Below are 22,854 nucleotides of genomic sequence, written 5' to 3'. Positions count from 1 at the left end.
AAAATAGTGAATAAATAAAAAAAAACAAACAAAATAAACGATTGTACAATTGAAGTACAGTTGACTCTCGTTATCTCGAAATTGGAGGGACCAGGAGAAAAGTTCGACTCAACCGAAGTTCGTCTTAACGAAATCAATGAAGTTCGAGCAGCAGAAAGGGGAGATAACCATAGACGAGAATGACAAAATAAGTACAACTGGATCCGGTTACATATTCTGTGTATACTGAGTTGTCGTAAATTATTTTTGTTATTGTTTGTACTTTGATGAATTCTTGTTTTTCTATGTTTCTATGTTGTTTGAATAATGTTGAATAAAATAGTTTTTTTATTGTCATAGTTATTTTTTTCTAATGACGACTGAAAATTACGCTTTTTAAGTTCAAATTCAAAGCGTAATTTTAAGTTGTCAGAAGAATATAAACTTGTTTCAAATGTGTTAAAGACTAATTAATGGTGACACAGGGCCTCGACAGGTAAAATGATTTGACACTTTGACATGTAATTTACCCTAATTAGTTCGAGATAACCATTGACTTTTACAAGGAAATTCATTGAAGGGACTTAATTTTTACTTCGAGAAAACCGAAATTTCGACTCATCCAGTTTCGACTAAAAAGAAGTAAAATAACATAGACAAATAGGCATTTTTTTCCGGACTTCGACAAAATTTCGACTTAACCGAAATTTCGAGTCATCCGAGTTCGAGACAACGAGAATGTACTGTATAATGTTTCAAATCATTGTCAGAGACCGATACGGTTATGTTGTAAAAATAAATGAATATTTGATTTATTAATCACCATCAGTTTCCCAATGGAAGGCCAGTCCAGATATGTCTTTAATTTTATCCCCCTACGTCAGTAAAACGGTATGATCCCTATAGTCTAGAGATATTTTGTGTATGTTGCTACCTGCCACGTAGGAATAATGTAATTTAAAATAGTTTAGAAACATTTTCTAAATTCGTTTTAAAACGTTTTTAAAGCAAAAATATATTTAAATGTCTTTCTTACTTTTCTTTGACTATATTTATTGAACATTTAAACTTTATTAAAATCATATCTGGAAATATTTTAACCTGTTTCAAAGGAATGTAATGAAAACATTATCAGAAAATATTTTTTCGTAACATATAAGAAACATTTTTATAACTTATCCAAATAATATTTTAAAAAATAGATCCAAAAACATTACACTGACATGTCATTTAAATATTTCAAAAACATTTGAATAAACAGTTCTGAAAACCTTTTTCAAACTTAAAATATTTCAAACAAGTCATCAAAACATTTTGAAAAAAATAAAAACTGTTTTAAAAACGATCTTAAACTGTCCTGCTGCAAATGTATAAGCAAACTTGCAATAAACTCTAAATAAAATATTTCGGAAAAGATTCGTGCTACCTGGGTACTAGTTATTTTGCTACAAGATTGCAGTCATCACTACAGACGTTTTATGGTCGTAATCATGGACTCGTGGATCGTTATGGTGTATCAATTTGCAGCATGAAAACAGATTTATTCAATGTCAAAGTTTTCCTTTCTTTTTGGTCTACCATGTACTTGAATTTTTTTATGAAAAACTCGGTGGGTGTAGAAAAGCAGAGGACGCTTACCCTACCGGTGCACCTAGTCCGTGATCCCAGTATTTAGTGGAGTTCAAATTGCTCATTTACTTTTGTTACTCTGTATGTATTACTTTGGTTATTTTATGTCCTTTGTCTGTGTCTGTTTTCTGAGTCTGGTCTTTATCCCTAGATTACATTTTTTTTATACTTTCGCTAGTATCTTGGTTCCCATGATTATCTTCTATTAGTTTAATAATTATGTATTTCATTATATTTAACTTCTTTAAATTTGATTCGTTGTCTGAAACCGGTAAAACCAGCAGATAGTATTTTTATGATGTACATTTTTCTATTTATTTACTGACACTTTGTAAGTGAAAGCTTTTTGCATTTCAAAGTTTTAATAAACCTTTTTCTTCATATTTATTTTGAATATCATTGAGTCAGTTTAATTGATTTGATCCTAAGATACTTTGTTTAAGGGAATACTTACAACGAACTTTATTGGTCAGTTTGTTATGCTATTATGGTTAACAATGGGTATTACATTTAATTGTTTAATTGTTGAGTTGTGTACCATATATGAATAAAAAGGTTATTCGACATTCGTCTTTTCTTTTTGCCAATATATACACAGCCAAATGTGCCACATATGATAATCATATGATGCTCGATTCATATGATAAACATATGGTAATTATATGACAATCATATGATATTGAACATTTGAGTCATATGATTATCATATGATTCTCATATGGTAATGTAAGCTTAAAACATATCACAATCATATGTTTGTGGAAAACATATGATTATCATATGATAATCATGCGATAATCATATGTATACCAAAACATATGATTATCATATGGTGCTCGATTTATATGATGCAAACCATATGATTCTCATGTGTAGCACATTTGCCTGTGTTTCATCATGCCCCAATCAGTCACATATGTTTAAGGAAGTTTAACTTGTTCCTGTTTTCTTTTTCTTCGTTTGTTTACCTATTAAAATAATGTTAAATATAATGCACTAATCTTAACGGCATTGAGGGAAATTTAACCAGTCAGCAATTCAACTGTTATTTCCAAGATTTACGTGTGTTACGTGACTGATTGCCCACGTTATCCTTTATATCATTTATCCCGAAAAAAAACCATTAAAACTTAATTTCTGTATTTCTACTGAAATAGTCGTAATGTTTCCCATGCTAAAATGGAATATTATTTTGTCACAAAACTTTTTATAAGTTTGAGAAAATCATCTGTTATCTGATTAAAGCACTTCGCCAGTGTCCAAATGGCGTCTTGAAAAAAATATTTTCAACAAGTATAAGCTTTGCAAAATGCTTGCTCAAAGTTATCATTTTAATTTTTAAGTGCAGGATTAGTTTTGTTTACCTAAAAAGATTCATGAGAAATAGTAATCAAGGGAACCAAGGTTATAGCGGTAATCAAAAGAATGTAATCCAGGGACAACGACTAGACATGGAAAACAGAGATACACAACAAAGAACATAAAGTAACTAAAATAATACATACAAAGTAACAAAAACAAATGAGCAGCTCGGACTCCACTATAAACTGGGAGCATGGGGCAGGTGCACCGGTAGGGTAACGTGAACGTTCGGTAATTTCATTCAAGAATTCATATATTTAACGTATTTGAGGATATTCACAACTTGGTATAGTTCATGAAATCCAGTTTGCATTATTTGGTAATATATAAGACTCTTCCAATTTAAACTCATATCTTAATATTGGTATTCTATTGATTAGGAAGTTTTGTCGACAATCTCTAGTCTGCAGCTCGTCTAGAGACATGTAGTGATAGAGTATCTATCATTTTTTATCCACCCGAATGACTTTTTTCCCGATACGAAAATGAAAAATGTAATTTTGTCAAGTAAGGGGAACAATTTTCTAATCAGTGGCTCCTCTAAAACGGATGAAAATGATTAATGACATTTTCACATTTTTTTCATCAGATGATCCGATTGTGCGCCTCCTATTTTTGGTTTCCATTCTTAATCAAAATATTACCGAGTAAATTAATCAAACAAACACCGATAGTAATTATTTCATAATATATGTATAGCAATCTCACTGATTAGCTTCAATTGAAAACTAAATGAAATATAATTTTAATTCAACTGATTAATTAGAAAGTTGGATACAAGGTAATTTAAGTGATGAAAATTAAAGTAATTTTTCATGAAAACAGTCAACAAAATAATGTGATATTTATATTCATCTTTTTAATTAAAATATACACTACAAGTTACAACATGTTAAAATAAATGCATACATGTTTAAAATTCTATTTCACAATGAAGTTTAACTTGATAAAGCACAGTATATTTTGGTGATTGAAACAAAAATACTCCTGAAAGAATACACAAAAATCAAGGTGCTTATTTAACCAGGCGTCGGTTTCACAAAAAGTCGTAAGTGTGAAATTGATCGTAAATCATGACGTCACAATGCTATTTTAGTTTATGACGTCATTACTTACGATCAATTTTACACTTACGACTTTTTGTGAAACTGACACCTGGTCCTTAGTTAACTTGTTCATGGTACCGAATAAACCATAAGTGCAGGTGCCAATTTTCAAGGTGTCGATTTGACGTGCTCCTGATTTAACTTGATCTGAATTAACCATTAGCAATTTCGATTAAACCAAAACTTATTAACAACAGGTTCTTGTATAGTTAAGTGTCGTACAAACAAATTAAAGACATCCGACAGGAAACAATACATGATTTTGTAGTACCGTCAAGTACCGACCACCATTCTGGGTCGATGACCGATGATATGACACGTTATAGTGCTTTCCACAGAAACATGCGTGGTGATCAGAGGTGTGAATAAGCGTCAAAAACATGAGAAAATGAGTAAATATTAAAATAACAAAATCATATCAGTTTAAAACATCAACACAACCTTTTTTATTTATTTTTTTCACAAACATATCCGAGTAATTTGGTACACCAGGTACCGTTCCAATCAAAATCAGTCACGTCAGTGATTCCTAAGCTTACATGTAAGCAGTGCTGGTTGGTATTTCGCCCAATCGTTTACAGTAATATCTTGTTGATTTGTTATCCACTTCCAGTCCCATTCGTTTCCTTGATCAGAGCCTCCTAGCCAATAATATGTAAAAAGAAAGTTTAATGTATAAGTACAGTCCTTGGATGGTAAAACTTTCCATATAAATCATTTCTCATGTAAATTCAACATGATATCCACATTGTCGTCGGTATATTTGAAATAAGAACTTTTAGAATTGCAAATTGTAAAATTTAGTAAAATTTCGACTCTTGTCTAATTGTCTTCTAACATTCTCTTAAGGAGGTAGACTTAGGGTAAGGGACACAACTATTACAAATCATTGAAACGTTTGTATTAAACATTTTACAACAATCTAATGTAAGTATCAATGTAACTTGGACTGATGTTATTCTCTTTCAAAGGAAAGCTTGAAAGGCTTTGGTGAAATTGAATAGGATACAAACATATCACTAATTTCAAGAGTTATGTCCCTTGCCCTAGATCTACCGCCTTATTTCAAAGTATACTCCAATGAGTAAGACGTATAATTCGACAGGAATATATTTTCCTTTTGACATTTTGATTTTGTTTTGTTTTGAGCATTTCCTTCGCATTTGCACCAAATGCTGCTTATGAGAGATTACGCTTTGAAACACATGTACAGTTTACCTAAATATGCAATATTAATATGAGTTTCATATCAACCAGTAATAATTTTAGATTTATTTTTGACAAGATTTATCTTACATTATATCATTCAAAACTATTGCCAGCGCCAATTTGAGTTTTAGTTAGCAGATTTCAAAAGATCGTAGAAAAAAATCATTTTCCTGAGTTAGTAAAACCTTGTTTAAATTCTGATGTGTACCATTTTTGTACGTGTTAAAATTCATACCAAAACGCATATTTGACAACAATTTAATGGAACCATTTCACTATATATATATGGTTTTATTATTCCCAGACCAATATACTCATTTGAGCTATATGTAATTTGGTCAAATTGAAATCCATTCTTGTTTGTTATTGGCTTTTGTCAAAATAAAACCTAATTTTTGCACATACATTTGTAAAATTATCAAAACGTTTATGAGTATAGGTACCAAAAAGAATCGGCAAAATATTTGCCAAATATTTACATTTTCGTTATATTATAACACATTAACAAAGGCCTAAATTGTCCGTTATTGATTGATATTAAAATGGTAGTTATAAAATATATGTATAAATATAGTATTGCGACATTCAAATTTCCTTTGTAAATTTTCTTACGACTTTATGATACAAAAACATGGCGTTTATTACGACTGTGATTTTGAGTTTTATTTTACACGATTAAGCCGTTAGAATTTGTCAGTATGTATAATTTTAACCCATTATTTATGTACCCGCAGATCTAGAGGGCTCATTTTGTAAGACAAAGTGTGTTGTTGAAAATGTGCCCAAATAATAATCAGGAATCTCCCGTCTTAGTGGAAAAGCTTTGGAATCCCTGGATACACCCCTATATATTTTTGTATAAGTAATCAAATACCGTCGCGGGAAAGTAACGTCCACATATTTGTATATTTTCCTTTGCAACGTCGGATTGTCCGGGACGTTGCCGTGGGCGAAAGCGAAAGATTAATCAAGGGAACCAAGGTTATAGCGGTAATCAAAAGAATGTAATCCAGGGACAAAGACCAGACATGGAAAACAGACATTCACAACAGAGAACATAAAGTAACTAAAATCATACATACAAAGTAACAAAAGTAAATGAGCAGCTCGGACTCCACTAAAAAGAATTAAGATAAACGATAAACCTACACGATTGTATTATATCCCGCCTAAAACGCCCCAACTACGATAAAGACATAATATTTAAAACAGACTCCTAACAAATCTTTGATATAATTTCTTTTTTAAAACGCTAATTACATGAAAACAAATAAATGTCAAGACAATTTTCAAGAAGAGCAGCAGTTAGAATTGATATATATATGTAAAGATCAGAGTATAGTTTCAATTTCTTAAACAATGAAACATCTGTTAGTTTTAGACAGGTGTTCGGTTTACAAGGTTCAAAATACATTGAAATTGACATAAAATGGCTTTAAAAATTGTGTAATTCAGACAGATCTTTAGATTATTCATGGTTAGATTTAGACAGATTTCGCTGTACATAATTATAAAAACTGTCTGATCCTTATGTAACATATTTGTCCTTTCGTTTCTTTTCCTTCTTTTCCGTCGTTCTTTTTTTAAATAAATATTTAAATATAAGTCTTTATCTTTTTAAATCTCGAATTCAATCTTTTAGGGATATAATTTAAAAAGTAGTATCAGGCCGGGAAAACACAATCTTGAGATCTCGAAAAAATTATATGTATATCATGCATGCCAAAGATTTTATCATTGTAGCTTATTACCTGAGCTTCAACGAATGTTTTTCCGTCATCAACAAACATATAGTGCTTCGAATTAGACATTGTCCAATGTTCATCCTCTGTCCTTGGGTAGTCTACAATTAATATTATATCTTATTATTAAGGATTAGAATTGATATTGCATGCGACGAGAACACAACTTTTGGTAGTTTCAAACTGCTCTGGAGCTAGCATGCTACTTAACTGCTAATATTCCTTTGTTTGCAATCAGTGTCTTTATTTCTATTTTTACAAGGGATTCAGAAGTTTGTGAACTTATTTTAGGTGTGTTTTACTGTGCTATATTTTTCCACAGTGTCCAGATGTTAAAAAAGGAGAGTTGTGATCGTATGCACGCCAAACTATTTTAATCCTGCTGCATTTTTTATTGGGCCTGTCCCAAGTGAGGACTTTCAGGCCGACATGTTTCGTTTGCATTGTACGTTTTCTTTTATGTTTCTGGATTCTTTAGGAGCAACTACGTTATATGCTTGGACTTTAAATAAAACGTTAAATATTCAAACATGAATCGGGGATTCTCAAACAAAAAATGTGACTCAGGGGTTCATGATAAGGCTGGATTTCGTAATAAATTTGACAATTCATAAACTGTGAACTTTGAAATTTGCATGAAAGAATGTGCAAACATGTACATGCATGTTGTCACAATATCTATATCTTATGATGTTTGTGCGCCAGACTAATGCTTGTAATGCATTATCCTCTAGAGTGGTAGATCCACACTGTGAAAAGGAGGGTGCTAGCCGGCCGGGTTTCCTCAGAAAAGGGGATGTGTACTAGGATATTATTTACCGTTTTTGTCAATTTCACACATGAAAATGACAAAAATAAAAAGGGGAGTGCCAATCCCATCACCCCCTCTGGATCGGCCGTTGCTCTGAACGGATTATACTAAACGAGTTGACAAATACAAACCAGATTCCTTGTAAAAATTCTAACCCAAAAAGAAGAAAGAAGTTCAGACGCAATAAAAACTTCTATGATTTTTTTACCTCTCACAAAGATTGTAGTTTTAGTAGCCGTATGAATAGGACACAATGGTTTACAACAAAGTTGTTATAGAACATTAGTTCTATGACATCATGGTCCAGGCCAGGGGCGGATCAAGAATAGTGAAAAAAGAGAGGGTCTGATCAAGACGTTTTAAAACTAGAGATGCAATCAATCGTTTGCTATCCTTACTGTCTATAAGTTGTTATAAATTTTTGCGGTGTAAACATGCATGTACAGAGCAGTTGTAGGAAGTGGTTTGTGCATTGAATTGTGCGTTACTTCTGTTGTCATATTTTGACATGGACGAAAAGTTGTTTTGAACATTTACAATGTCATAGTTTCAATTTTCGGACAGTTAATCATGTCTGCTTCACGCAAAGAATGAATAAGTGAGCCACTTTATTTTTCACTCTAATTCTGATTTGTTGTGATCTAAATACCAATAAAATCAAACTGAATATGAGATCACAACTGTAAAAGCCTAATTCGCTGCCATAGGGTTACGGTCCTGCCCCCTCCCTTCACGCAATGGGAGGGGGAGGGACAGTTCCGTAACCCTTGCCTACTGAAGATGCTGTAAAATCTAGGAATCGGAAATAAGCCATTTACATTCATAACTTGGAAACTTTTCATCGGTCTATATGATCGTTTTTTATTTGAAATAATCCATTTACAAAAAAAATCTTTGTAACGTTATCTTTTTCACCGTCATATAATAGATTGCTTTTAATCAATGCGAGAGTTTCCCTCCTTCGTTTAAACCGGAATGATATCATTTTATAAGAACAGATCGACGGACGCTTAAGGAAAAACAAAGAAAAGGCGTTAAAACAAATATCATTCAAATGAACCTGGTCCAAACCCCCATTTTTTTTTTTTTTTTTTTTTTTTTTTTTTTTTTGTCAAGCCTGGTTTGCTAATTAATTCTTTAAATTTATGTATGTTTTTCTTATGACTATTTTTTTGTATTTTTGGTGCTTTGTCTTGACTTTTTTTTGAAATTCTATACAAATGGCATTTACATGTTACTTGTTTCCTAATACCTACAATAAATAATTTTACTTAAATTACTCATCAAAGTGTACTGGGGTCGATTGATCTTTGACCCCTCCTCTAATAAATGCAAAATAGCAGAAAACCTAACCGCTTTTCACTTTGATAAGTACGATATTCAAAAACTACAATGATTTATCTTTCCATTGACATCTGATATAGCCGTATACCCTCTAGGCCCATTAAACTCGAAAACGAAAGCACTTTTTGATACCTCTCCGCAGCACTTTGTTGTCTTGGTGACATACTGACGAAATCGATGGTAAAGGAAAACTATTGACCAAACTTTACGACAAACGTGATGACTTTTCATTCAGAATTGTCAACTTTCCTTTCATCTGTGGCAACATCCCTTCGGCTCCTGCGTATGGAGTGTTCATATCACAACTCATACGTTGTGCCAGAGCTTGCCTAAACTACGCAGACTTTTTGTATCGCGCTAGAGCTCTAACAAATAGGCTTCGGGAACAGAGTTATGTTGCTACAAGATTGAAGTCATCACTACAGCAGTTTTATGGTTGTCATCATGAACTCGTGGATCGTTATGGTGTGTCCATCAGCATCATGAAAACTGATTTATTCAACGGGTCATAGTTTTCCTTTCCTCGTTTGTCTACCCCGGACTTGACTCTTTATGAGCAACTCGGTTTCTAGAAAAGCAGATGACGCTTACCCTACCGGTGCACCTGGTCCATGCTCCTAGTTTTTATAGGAGTCCGAGTTGCTGATTTACTTTTGTTACTTTGTAGGTATGATTTTAGTTACTTTATGTTCTTTGTTGTGTATGTCTGTTTTCCATGTCTGGTCTTTGTCCCTAGAATACATTCTTTTGATTACCGCTATAACCTTGACCACTCCTTCGAATGGTCGAATTGTGCTTAGTGCCATTCATGTTTTGCTTTTACATGTACCGATTTGACAATGAACCATTTCGTTCCTGATCATCCATGTTATCGAATTAGATTTATAATTATCAATATCGAACACTATTCCTTCTAATATATATTAGGCATTGCCTACTAAGCACTGTGAGCTTCATTATAATTGAACTTTACACTTAAAAGCAGTTCGAGCTTCATCCGTTTTTGCGTCCTTTGGGTCTGAATCATGATATGTACACATTCAGTAAATTAACAGTTCTCAACGGATTTACGGGATAATTAACTTAGAACATGCGACATAAACGAAGGCACATGATATCAAACTGCATTTGACAGCCTTGCTGCTAAAAAATGACTACCTTTTCTCTTACAAGGGGTATGTCTTGATTTAATTAATACACACGGAGCTATTGTGTTTCCACTGTTTGTAAGGTTCTGGAACATTGCAGGAATATACATGAGTACTTAGAGCATGCAGCTTTTCAAAAAATTTTAAAACACGACTTTGCCGTGCATTGTATGATGAATTAAAAAAAACAAACAAGAAAGAAATGCATTGAAAACAAATATATATATTTTTTTATGAAAATTTCGATTAATGATCCCATTAACTGCAATTTTGTATTATCTCTACGCCGACCTGCACACGTTATAGCCGATAACTATCACTGGGTGTCATCTCAAAAAAAATTATTTTCACGCACGCACACACACTCTTAAGCTCATTTGCCACCAATGTTCGAAATAGTTGAATCATAAATAGCAAACTTTGTTTAAAATGCTACTTAACAGAGCTTGTTAACAACGGCAACGGATTTTGAGTTTTGGTTTAACACCTCCTCTAAGAACGTTCGATGGGTTATTAGTCCAGCAAAAGAAATAAATGAATATAAACATATGACACTTTTCTTAACTCATATGATGATGGTGATGACAAGACAAAAAATATTCGAAGCTAATAGTTGATGCTGACTTATGGAGAGTGGGCCATATTTTCGAACAAAAATGTTAATATAAAGAAACAAAATGGTGCCAATCATTGTAAATGAAAATTGTACAAGGTAAAAATTAATATTACTTAATGAATGTTGGATTGTTTCAACGGTTTAGTAAAAGAAATAAGAATGTCTCCTGCAATTATAAAAGAAGATTTATTTTCTTTGATTTACTCTCAAACTACAGATTTTGAGATTCAGAACCTTCTTATAAAAAGAATAATTGTTATTTTGAAGTCTAGATAAAAACAAAATTATCACAGTTGGCCTGATAGGTCGAGATGTGATGTGTCGTCGAGATTGTCAAGTGCCACGACAGTTAAACAATTATCAGAATGGAAAAAAATGGAAAAAAATGATGAAGTTGTCGTTAAATAAACTTACATGTACATCTGAACACAGTGCCTGTTGGTGTTCTGCTCTTGTACCATTTAGTATGTATATGTATATGTTTTTATTGTTGTCAAGGGAAACTAAAATATCAAATACTTTCATTGTTTTTTGCTTTACGGAATCTCCAATACAATAAAGTGTCAATTAAACAGACTTAAATAAAAGTATATTTTCCAACGCGATACTGAATTTTAAAAGATGAAATGTATGATTGATTACATAATTCTGATTTTGTAGCTTTCGTGGTCATGTTGGAATTTTATCAAGAATTTATTTTTTTGATTAAATGTAATACATTTAAACGTTTATGAATTTAAATATGAATTAGACGCCCACAATGTTCAATTAAATGTTTTTGTTTTGTTTTATATATAAATATGTCTATTTTTCTTTTCCATTCATTTCTCTTAAATTTTGTTCTTTTTAATTTTTGTTCCCATTATTTTAGTAATTTAATACAATCAAACTGTTTTCTTGGCCTTTCAAAAATACATAAATGAACATTACATACAATTTAGCGAGCCAATTGTGCAGAATAATATCCGATAAAAATACCGAAGACAGGCGGTTATTAATCAAAAGGAAATATCCAGAAGCAATAATTGATTTGGGAATTAAAAAAGCATCAGAAATTAAACTACGGGGGACGAAAAATATATGTAAAGGCAAAGAAAGCATCCCGTATGTCTGAACGTACAACCCGCGAAATGTTGAAATTTTTAATATAATTCATGCAAACTTACCATTACTAATGCAAGATCAACGGATTAACAATGTTTTAAGCAAACTTAAGAATTTGATACCAACATATCATAAACTAAAGTTCAAAAATGCTAACATCCATGGTGTGGTATTTGTGCCTACATTTTAGAAGGTAAATCTTTTACATTTAAATCATGAAATGTATTTAGAACTGTCAAATTTGCGATGCAAATATAATAACACCTAGATGAACAGTCCCGTACAATCATACATCGTGTACTAAGTTACAGCCATAGATCAATACCACGAGGAGGGATGACCCGGTAAACGAAAGCTATATTTTTTATATAGCCTAACTGGTCGAGTTGTCTAGGGCGCTGGACTTTGTGCAGGCGTTGTTGCTATAGATATCACAGCGATACACGTTCGAGTCTCGCGGACGGAATGACCAAAATTTGCCAGTTCTGACATCGTTTGGATTTTTTCAGACCCTTCTGCAAGTTTACATGATCTTCCCTGTATCAATTTTATCCGATGGAGCAATGAAGCGAATAGAGTCGTCACAGTCTGAGAAATTGATATATATATTAATTATTCAAAACAATTACAGCAAAAATTAAATAACTTAATGCTAATATAACATGTTCACACGCCAAAGTTCGAGTGCCGAATTGTGCGTAGTGCCATAAATATATATGTTTTGTAACTGTATTCGAACGCAAGGTCGGTTCAATCTTAATAAGAACTTGACAAGTTCTTATCGAAAATAAGAGTACAGCCCTTGAACCGATCCGCGCAACGATTTGACGGATTGATGACCGTTGACTAATTGATCGCTGACGGATCGATGACCGATGACCGATCTGATCGTAGTTTTGTTATGTAAAACGAAGTTAGATCTGTTTGAAATTAAAAAAAAAGTAAAATAAAAGTATAAAAGTTTAAAGTGATGTTTAAATCTATTACATTGTGTAAATATATAACAAGTTGGAAACATGTATAGTAGACAAAGGGCATTCAATGAACATAGTGTTCCTTTGATTTCTGCCCATAAATGACAAATCCGCAGCTCATAAAAATGGAACAGAACCATGCCTTACCGCTAAATTGATTTGAAAAGGGTTTAGTATGGCAAGCTATCGGTAAAGAGAAACCGTAAAATAACCGATATTCACAACCCAACCCACCCCATTATGAACTCCTGTACACGCATTTAGAGAGAAAGACAAATATTCTAACTGCTCGTATCACAAAAGCGCATGAACTGTGTGTAAGTACTTTCTAATGTACCGAACACCAATTTTCAAGCTGGTTGACAAATAAGTTTAAACCATGTCCATTTCAGATGGCATACGCGTTTGCGTGGTCTAATTGGTTGATAAGCTCTTATGATGGAGCCAACAAACCTATGAAAGTAACAAATTAGGCAGGATGATATATTAATAGTTTACTTTGCTGATGACAAACTTTTCGTGCAATATTAGTCATTGATTTCAAGAAACTACTACAAACGTGATATGCAAACGATTACTTACTTTCTATTTATATGAATAAACAAAACAACTTCCTAAATACATACTACTGTGAACAAGTATAATAATAGTCAAACATTGACTACGTAAAAAAATAAGGAATAATCATTTGATTGTTCATATCACTGATATTTTTGTATTTTCCACATTTTTTTTCTGATTTTTCTCGCCAAAAAAAAATCTACATTTAGATTTTATATATGAAAATTGATCTCATATAGTCATTGATCACCATCAGTTCATTCGTATCTTCAGTGAAGGCCAGTCCTGTTGGACCTTTGATTCCGTCCTCCTCTGTCAATATAACGGTATGATCTTTGCCGTCTGGAGAAATTCTTTGTATGTTGTTACTATCATGACCTGTTACGTATATATAACCTCTGTTATCTATAGCAATACCTACAGCCCCTCGCAAGTCAGGACCAGCATGAACTTTTCTTTCCTTTCCCTCTTGTGTTACAGCGAAAACTGAATCATTCCAGTCAGTATAATAGACATCTCCTGACTGATGGACACTGATATCCCATATATCAAACGTTGTTGCGATTTTATTATGTACCTGGCCATAGATATCCATCATGGTAAACGTCTTGATGTCACTTCTTACCCATATCCTACCGTTTCTACAATAAATACCTTCAGTCTTTCTGCCGACCGTGATCTTTCCATTGAGTGTAAGGTCTGACAGATTAATTTTCTGTATGAAGTCATCACCTGTTGATAACAAAACTGTGTTACTGTCATACAGGGAAACACGATTTGGACTTGAGTCTAGCTTGACTGATCTTTGGTTATTTCCGTTAAAGTTACAGGTGAAAATAAGGTTTCCACTGAGCGACGTAAGGAGCAACTGTGAAGTAGGTGTAAAACAGCCACGAAATATTTGTACATCATCCCCTAAATTTGATGTCTGAAATGTTGAGAGTATTTTAATTTCTGTCGTGTCCACTGATGTCTGACTTCTTTGTTGACTAACTAATGCTAACTCAGAAGCGTTTACTTCTTTTGTCATAATTTGTCCGATTGTTTGAAAGTTATCACAAAAGTTTTCCTGAAAATTCAGATGGAATAAAACTAATGACTGGTAAAACGGGTTGATTTGTAGTATTAATATCCTGTTCAGATTGATGGACTTTCTTATCAAGGGTCTTTACAACTTGAAATAAGTGGACATCAGATGCGTTTGCTCGTAAAGATTTCAGGTCTACTGCCCACTGAAGTAGAGTGCGTATGTCAAGAGTAGACCTCGAATTATTTATCTTTTCACTGGCATTATTGTAGATTTTGGCTAACTCTCTTAACAATTTGTCTTCAAGTTTATTCAGATGTGTAATGATCTTCATTTTTATGTTTCGTATTTGCTTTTCAATGACTGATCTTGATTGTAAAATGTTTTCCTTTGTCTCAAGGTTGACTTCAAGAAGTTTGATCATGATTTCAATCCTTTTTTCTAAATCAGCTATTGCTGATCCTTGCTTTACACCTTCAGCGGCTTTATTTAAGGACAGAACAGGGTTGCAGGATTTATGTGTTTTCAAACCGCAAACAGCACATATAACTGCGTCGTGGTGACAACAAAATAGAGCAAGTTTTTCTGCTGGGTGTTCATCGCAGTACATTGACATCTTTAATAGATCATATGTTACACCATGCACTTCACTAATCAGGACAATTTTATGAGGGGGAGATAACTTTTTAGGGAATTTGCGACACACTGGCTCACTACAATCGATACACCATGATTCAGAATTGTTTTGTTATCTTCTCTCATGCAGCCTGCACATAGTTGACTTTCGTCCATTCTGACAAAAATACAAATAAAATTGACAAACAATTCATATTTTAAGTGTTTAATTAGGAACAATAGCAATAAATTTCCGATTATGAAATGAAACTAAAATCACAATAAGATCAAATAAAATTTTATGATTTTGAATTCAAGAAACAATAATTTAGTGTTGGTGTTAATCACAGTATGTTAGTATCTTTAAAAATTCATTTGTAGTGTTTTGATAGAGTAATCAAGGGGACCAAGATTCTAGCGGAAATCAAAAGAATGTTATCAAGAGACAAAGACCAGACATGGAAAAACAGACAAAAACAACAAAGAACATAAAGTAACTAAAATAATGCATACAAAGTAACAAAAATAATTCAGCAACTCGGACTCCACTAAAAACTTGGAGCATGGACCAAGTGTACCGGTAGAGTAAGAGTACTCTGCTTTTCAAGATACACCGGCCGAGTTGCTCATAAAAAGTCAAGTCCGGGGTAGACGAAAGAGGAAAAGAAAACCATGACACTTTGAACAAATCAGTTTTCATGGTGCAGATGGGTACACCGTAACGATGAAAGAATCCTGATGACGACCATAACACTTCTGTAGTAATGACTTCAATCTTGTGGCAACATAACACTCTTCCGGAAGCCTAATTGTAAGAAGTCTAGCGCAATTCAAAAAGTCTGCATATTTACGTCAAGCTCTGGCATAACGTATGCTTTGTGATATAAAAATTTCATACGCAGGTGCTGAAGGGATTTTGCCACAGATGAAATTAAAGTGGACAATTCTGAAGGCAAATTCATCACGTTTGTCCTAAATTTTGGTCAATAGTTTTCCCTTACCATCGATCTCTAAGTGTAGGTCAAAATATGAGGGACTTCACAGTGGCTGTAGTATCCTTCATCTCAGGTTCTTTGGGGTAGATGCGATGTATCAAATCCCCGAAACTAGGATTGTTTAAAAATAATACGTCATCTATATAGCTGAAACTGAGATTAAATGATCTAGTAAAATGATATTCTTATTTTCGGATCAGATCAGTTATAAAGTCAGCCTCATAAGAGTGAAGGTCAGCAACATCACTTCGTCCTATAATGTTGTGATGAGAGAACAATTTTTTAAGAACTTTTTCATATAGAAATAAAAAGTTTTTACAATCAAGTCACCAGTGTCATCCATTTGAATTTCTGAGTTTCTCTCATCTGTTATGATAATCCGTAATTAATGTCATGACTATAATTTTGAAACACACTTCATCTGCATCTAATTGACACCAATTTTTACCGTTAATTAAAAAATAGTTTCACTTGACAACCATTTAGTGGATTAAACCTTTCATTAAATTGTTAAAAAGAAAGAGATATGGAAAATGGAAAAGAATCTTGAATCATTTATTTAATTAACATTGCAAAAATATACAATAATGGTCAAGTATTTCTTCAAATATGTAGGGTTTGAAATGAATTTACTTACTTACTTACTTTCGACTTATGAAATGTAAAACCGTATGTTCATAATTAGCTTAACCAACCAAGCAGATTTTTTTTTAACTTTTTAATAATACAGTTCACAAGCTAAACCTAAAACAATGGAAAACTATCACATTTCAATCTTAATTAAAGCATAGCTCACAATACTCACGAAAAATAATGGTATACATTACTTTTGAAATGGTGCTTTCATTATTTGAAAACCCAATCCGAAACAGCCTTGTTCATCTTATAACTAGTTAGATTATCGTGGTTTTTAAGGACTGTTTTAATTGTTGATTAGGAAGTCGGATATAAACGACTTTACCATGAATAATTTAGTGTCAGTCTTTGTAATAATCTGGCAGTGGGTGAAACATGGTATGAGAAAAAAATCATCATTTTGATAATGTAATTTAACTATCAGAAATAAGAAAAAAGACAATATTTTCCATATCGTGTGGATGCACTGAATTATAATTTCATTGAAATGCACTGAAACTGAACATTTCAAGGGAAAATTACTCTGTCAAAAACCTCATTTTTTAACATTCTATTGAGAAATTTGTAAGCAAAGCCAGTGATGCAGAGATTAAATAGTGGTATTTTCGAATAGAGCAAGTATCTTTGAATGCTATTACACTGTCAGATCGATGGGTTGACATGCATTTTTCTGTTTTTCCCGTTTTGCCAGATTCTTACAAACACCTACACTGAAAGAAAAAAATACAAAGGAGAACAAATGATAGCGAATCTTTTTTTTTTATTTTTCGTAACACTTATGATATGAAAACAACATTTTTAATGCAGATCAAAATTGTAATCCTGTCAACGTCATTGCAATGCCATTTCTAAAATACCAAATAGACTTTACGAAATGCTTAATTACGCTATACAAAGTTTCATAAAAATCTAAATATATGATTTGGACCTATATTTATTCACACAATAACTAACCTTATGGTTAAGTGAATATCAATCACACCGATGTTATAGAACCAGTAATACGAGCAAACAAACTTAGTCCATTGTGGCATTTGTTTGGAATTTATAAATGATATATGATTTTAGGCTATGGGTTATGCCTATGATGGACGAAGTTCAATATCGTATTAAAAGAAAAAACAGCATCTGCACACTTGGGCACTCGACTACTCCCGTGTCAACAAGTTTCGTCACTTCCGTCAGAATATTTGTTAGCTATTCATTGGTCTGGTTTCACATTTTACACATACTGGACGCTTTGTCCATATTAATTGATATGTTCAAGTCGTAAAATGCCTCAATTTTAAAGCGAATTTAAAAAATCGTAATTTTAATTGTACTACAAAACAGTCTGTTTAAACCGATCTAATTGGATTTGAATACAGATTCTGTTTCGTTTACTAGGGGTTAGCATACATTGTAATTGATATAAAGAGACTTTAAAAGTGTCTGGTTTAGATAGGTCATTGTATAATTGCTATCATACATTTGTATATTTGTAGGTTTGTCATGCATATAAGTATCGATTTCATAACAATGGCTGTTATTTTGATATGGAAACTAGTGATTGAATAGTATTGTTTACCTTTTTTATCGTTAATTTTTAATTACTTTTACAGTGTCTACCTGATCAATATTGTTGTCCATACAAAAACGTTCAGAAGCGCAAAAGATTTTAACTCTAATACAATGTATACAAGTATTACCATTTATTTAAATTGATATTAACAACAACAAAATAAAATAGAGCATGTACTGTGTTACCGTACATTTTAAAGTAATATTACTCCTATTTACGTACTATTTGTCTTTAAGAACAAACTCATGTCTATCCAAATCTCTTGACTCTCGTCAACATAGTCCAATCTGTCAGTTTAATATTTTTTATACAAATATAGCAATGGATTAAATCGAAACAATGCATGGATTAGATTTAATTATGTGTACATAGTTTTTGTTACGAAAGCCAATATAGAAGTGTAGTCGATATGTGATTTAACTATTAATGGATATACGATCACTAAATAACACTATGAACGGAAAGGCTTATGTCAAAAATACGTGTATGATACTGTTTTCGAACAAGATAATTAAAGCTAACATAAAAAAAGAGTAATCAAGGGAACCAAGGTTATAGCAGTAATGACAAAGACCCGACATGGAAAACAGACATACACAACAAAAAACATAAACTAAAATCATACACACAAAGTAACAAAAGCAAATGAGCAGTTTTTAATGGAGTCCGAGTTGCTCATTTGCTTTTATTACTTTGTATGTAGGATTTTAGTTACTTTATGTTCTTTGTTGTGTATGTCTGTTTTCCATGTCTGGTCTTTGTCCGTGGATTCCATTCTTTTGATTACCGCTATAACCTTGGTTCCCTGCTTACTCTTTGAAACTCTAGCGTGAGATTTTTTTCTCATATAATAGCGCTATCACTTTTGCCATATGTAAATGGTAGTTTAATAAACCACTTTGACAGTATGATGACGCAAACAGTGCAATTATAAACAAAATTAACCATACCATTTGGTAAAATGAGTTATAACTACATTGAAATACATATGAAAATTTCAAGGGTAGATGACTTCATTTATGTCAAAACCTCCAATTTATATTAGCTTAAAACGTACACAGTCACAAAAAGTGGTTATTTCAAATATAAATCAAATATCGACAAAAACCAACGTAAATATCTAGCAGAAATCAGAAATTACAATATAAGATATCTGGTCGGATAAACACAAAGTTCATTATAAGACCAGATTTTAAAAAAAAGAGATTAATATGAAATGCCGCGCTGAAACAATATCCACAAAGTTTGACTTAAACAGACTAGACGGAATCATAGTCACAAGGTAAATAACTGAAATTAACTTAAAGACTAAAAACAATCGATTATTTGAAGAAAAAAACTCACTGTCAACCCGAAATATGTTGATGTCAGCACAAAGTGATATCTTATGTCAAACCAACTTCATTATAAAAATTTTAATTTCCAGGTACAGAAGTCTTCTTCGTCTTGTCTTATATATAGCAGTTCGATTGTACCATACTCCAATATTAAGGGATACTGTAAGTAAGGCAAGACACTTTATACGCCTCTGTCAATGAAAGACGACACTTGACGAGAGTGGTATGTTTGGATAAAGTCAAAACATCACGAAAACTTCGTCAGAAGAACTGAATTAAGGATTATACTATATATTGCGTTAAACGAATACAGATAATACGTGATAATAAAGTTTTAAATTTTAAAAACTGTAATGGATTTAAAGGCATCATTTATCACTAGAAGTTCATTCGTTATTTTGTTATAGGCCAACCCTGTTGGTTGTTTGATTCCAACCTCTTCCGTCAAAACAACTGAATGGACCTTGGCATCTGGTGATATGATGTGTATGTTGTCAGTTTCACGACTTGCCAAGAAGATATAACCACTTCTATCAATGACTATACCTACAGCTCCTTTCAGATTTGGATCGCTGAATATTATCCTTTCTTCTCCTTCTGGTGTCACAGCGTAAACTGAATCGCTATTACTGCTAGTACAATAGACATCTCCAGAATGGTGAACACAAATATCAAGCGGATCAAATGTGGTGGTGATTTTCTTTGATACTTTGCCATTGAAGTGCACCATGGTAAGCGTGTTCCAGTCACTTCTAATCCATATCTTACCATTCCTACATGCCATTCCTTCACACTCTTTCCCAACTTTGATCTTTTTCCCTTGAAAATCCGTCAGGTTAATGATCATTATGAAATCATCGCCTGATGATGTCAAAGCCATGTTACTGTCATACATGACAATTCGCTGTGGAAAGAAATCCAATTTGATGGATTTTCCATTAGATCCGTCGGTGTTACAGATATAAATGAGCTTTCCACTGACCGGGGATAGAAGCAGCCGGGATGAAGATATAAAGCAGCCTCGCCATATCCGTACATCCTTCCCTAATATTGATGTCTCAAAAGTTGATACTGTTGTTATTTCTGTAGTATTGATAGACGCCTGACTTTGCAATTCAAGTCTTGGTGTTGGAGCTGGAACCTCTTGGTCTCTGCTTGAAATTTTTCCGATTGATTGAACCACGTTTATAAAGTTTGCAGCAAACTCAGATGGTGTAAACTGTATAACCGGTAGGACAGACCGTTTCATTGTGCTGATTTCCTGTTCGGTAAGATGGACTTTCTTATCAAGGGTCTTTACAACTTGAAAAAAATGCACGTCAGACAGGTTCTCTCTCAGGGATAACAGATCAATTTTCAACTGTCGTAAAGCAGGTAACTCCAATGAGAAAGATGTTTCGTCGACGCCTATTTTGTATTTACTAAAGGTTTCGTCGATCTCTCGCATCAATTGTTCCTCAAGTTTGTCAAGGTGATTTATCATCTTCTGTTTTTCGTATTTCACCTTCTGTATTATGGTTGCTTTTGATTCTAATAACTTTGGATCTCCTCTTGTCTTCAGATTTTCTTCCATTATTCTGATGACGTCTTTAATTCTTCGTTCTAAGTCGGTTATTGCGGTTCCCTGTTTGACACCCTCTGCAGCTTTTTTCAAGGACAATATAGGGTTACATGTTTTATGAGATTTAGTGACACATACGGCGCATATGATTGAGTCGTGTTGACAACAAAACAAGAAGAGTTTTTCTTCTGGATGGTTTTCGCAGTACGTAGACATCTTTAGAAGATAAGATGTTATACCATTAACCTCCATCATATCTACAACTTTATGAGGGGGAGATAGCCTCTTGTGAACTCTGGCACAATTTTGACAGACCGGTTCACCACATTCTGTACACCAAGAGTCTGCGCGAATTGTTTCATCTTCTCTTAAGCAGCCAGCACACTGTTTAATTTCCGCCATTCTATTAAAAAGTGAAGTACGATTTAGACCACCAGATTAAATAAAATTTATTTGTTTTAAACTTGATACTGTTTGTACATTTTACATCTGATACTTTCTCTTCCGTCTTGTTTGAAAGTTAATAGAACCAGTCGTTGAAGATAAATATAATTTTTTTTTGGATATAGATATCCGTCATTTTGACAGTGGAAAATTAAACATACTGTAAAATTAATGTCAAAGAATAGTCGCCAAATTTGATTTGATTTTGGGAATAATGTAGGTGAGATTTCACAACTTGTCATATAGGTTATGTGGTGGTTGTCACTATTTACCAAGCTATTTAACCCCGTACTATGGTCAAAATATTGGTGCGTTTAAATGTTCCAGTACTCCGTAAGCCACTAACATAGTTTAGTATCTTTATCCCTTGATACTGTGCTAAAACTGAAAGTTTAATTTCACATCGTTATCACGTCAATTTATTTGTATTTATATATCTTTTTTATTTTTTTTTTTTTTTTTTTTAGGGGGGTGGGGGAAGGGGGGTCAGATTCAGAATGTTGGATTTGGTTGACATTATTACTATCAATCGCCGAAAGAAAATAAAACATACTTTGGGGATATATTTACACATATACATTTGATTTTCAATGTGATCGTGTCAAAAACATTATAATTGTAATAATAATCATGGAGCTTGTACACTCTGCACTTTCATTCTATTTATTTTATTTTTATTAAATGTAGAAATGAAAGAAACCTACCTCTACTTATTGTTGCATTCACTTTTATTCAATAAATTTTCACTGAAAATGGAGTCTCATTAGAAATGAGAAGATAGGAAATATATATATATAAACTTTGATTTCTCTGAAAGATAAACACAAACAGGAAGAAAACAGACTCTAATCAATCTTTATGTTGGCCAGAAATGTGTATACTTTTGTTTGTTTGTTTCATATTCTCAAAGGAGATATATTCATATTTGATTATGTTTACAATAATTTAAAAATAATCTACAAATGTCTATAGTAATACCTTTAAAAAACTAACATGAAAATAAGAATGGTGACCCTACTAAAAAATGTTCTTTTTTACACTTTCACAATCTCCATCAATGAAGTCTGGGCAGTGAGTGATGATTTAAAAACTT

General features: G+C 32.8%; 2 protein-coding genes and 1 long non-coding RNA gene across 5 annotated transcripts in view; all 3 read right to left on the bottom strand.

The window, feature by feature from the left end:
• Nucleotides 1–11,730, bottom strand: part of LOC148621397 (uncharacterized) — a 52,245-nt gene extending 40,515 nt beyond the window's left edge. For both annotated transcript variants that reach the window (XR_015921178.1, XR_015921179.1), the window contains exons 1-2: nucleotides 11,361–11,730; nucleotides 7,037–7,128 (exon numbers count right to left, since the gene is read on the bottom strand). This is a non-coding gene — a long non-coding RNA (uncharacterized LOC148621397). The remainder of the gene's footprint in view (nucleotides 1–7,036; nucleotides 7,129–11,360) is intronic.
• A 480-nt stretch (nucleotides 11,731–12,210) lies between these two features.
• LOC148621396 (uncharacterized) lies at nucleotides 12,211–14,751 on the bottom strand. Its single transcript, XM_088575725.1, has one exon. The coding sequence runs from the start codon at nucleotides 14,613–14,615 to the stop codon at nucleotides 13,791–13,793; it is 825 nt and encodes a 274-aa protein (XP_088431851.1). The 5' UTR covers nucleotides 14,616–14,751; the 3' UTR covers nucleotides 12,211–13,790.
• A 497-nt stretch (nucleotides 14,752–15,248) lies between these two features.
• On the bottom strand, nucleotides 15,249–22,535 carry LOC148621395 (uncharacterized). 2 transcript variants are annotated; one of them, XM_088575723.1, is made up of 4 exons: nucleotides 22,466–22,535; nucleotides 17,813–21,720; nucleotides 16,229–16,375; nucleotides 15,249–15,405 (listed from the first exon to the last, which is right to left on the bottom strand). In XM_088575723.1, exon 2 carries the CDS (start codon nucleotides 21,717–21,719, stop codon nucleotides 20,091–20,093), a length of 1,629 nt encoding a protein of 542 aa, XP_088431849.1. In that variant the 5' UTR covers nucleotide 21,720; nucleotides 22,466–22,535; the 3' UTR covers nucleotides 15,249–15,405; nucleotides 16,229–16,375; nucleotides 17,813–20,090. The 2 variants fall into 2 exon arrangements, with proteins under 2 accessions (XP_088431849.1, XP_088431850.1); XM_088575724.1 differs by lacking the exon at nucleotides 16,229–16,375.
• Between the last annotated feature and the right edge of the window lie 319 nt (nucleotides 22,536–22,854).

Source organism: Perna viridis, chromosome 3 (genome assembly GCF_037379345.1).
Source record: "Perna viridis isolate PV_CMFRI_1.1 ecotype Kerala chromosome 3, ASM3737934v1, whole genome shotgun sequence".
NCBI classification, from domain to species: domain Eukaryota; kingdom Metazoa; phylum Mollusca; class Bivalvia; order Mytilida; family Mytilidae; genus Perna; species Perna viridis.
This window is presented reverse-complemented; position numbering and strand designations above follow the sequence as displayed.

Bases quoted from the DNA above. Each gene is read 5' to 3' on its own strand.
- LOC148621396 (XM_088575725.1), bottom strand. From the start codon at position 14,615: ATGACAAAAGAAGTAAACGCTTCTGAGTTAGCATTAGTTAGTCAACAA.
- LOC148621395 (XM_088575723.1), bottom strand. From the start codon at position 21,719: ATGGCGGAAATTAAACAGTGTGCTGGCTGCTTAAGAGAAGATGAAACA.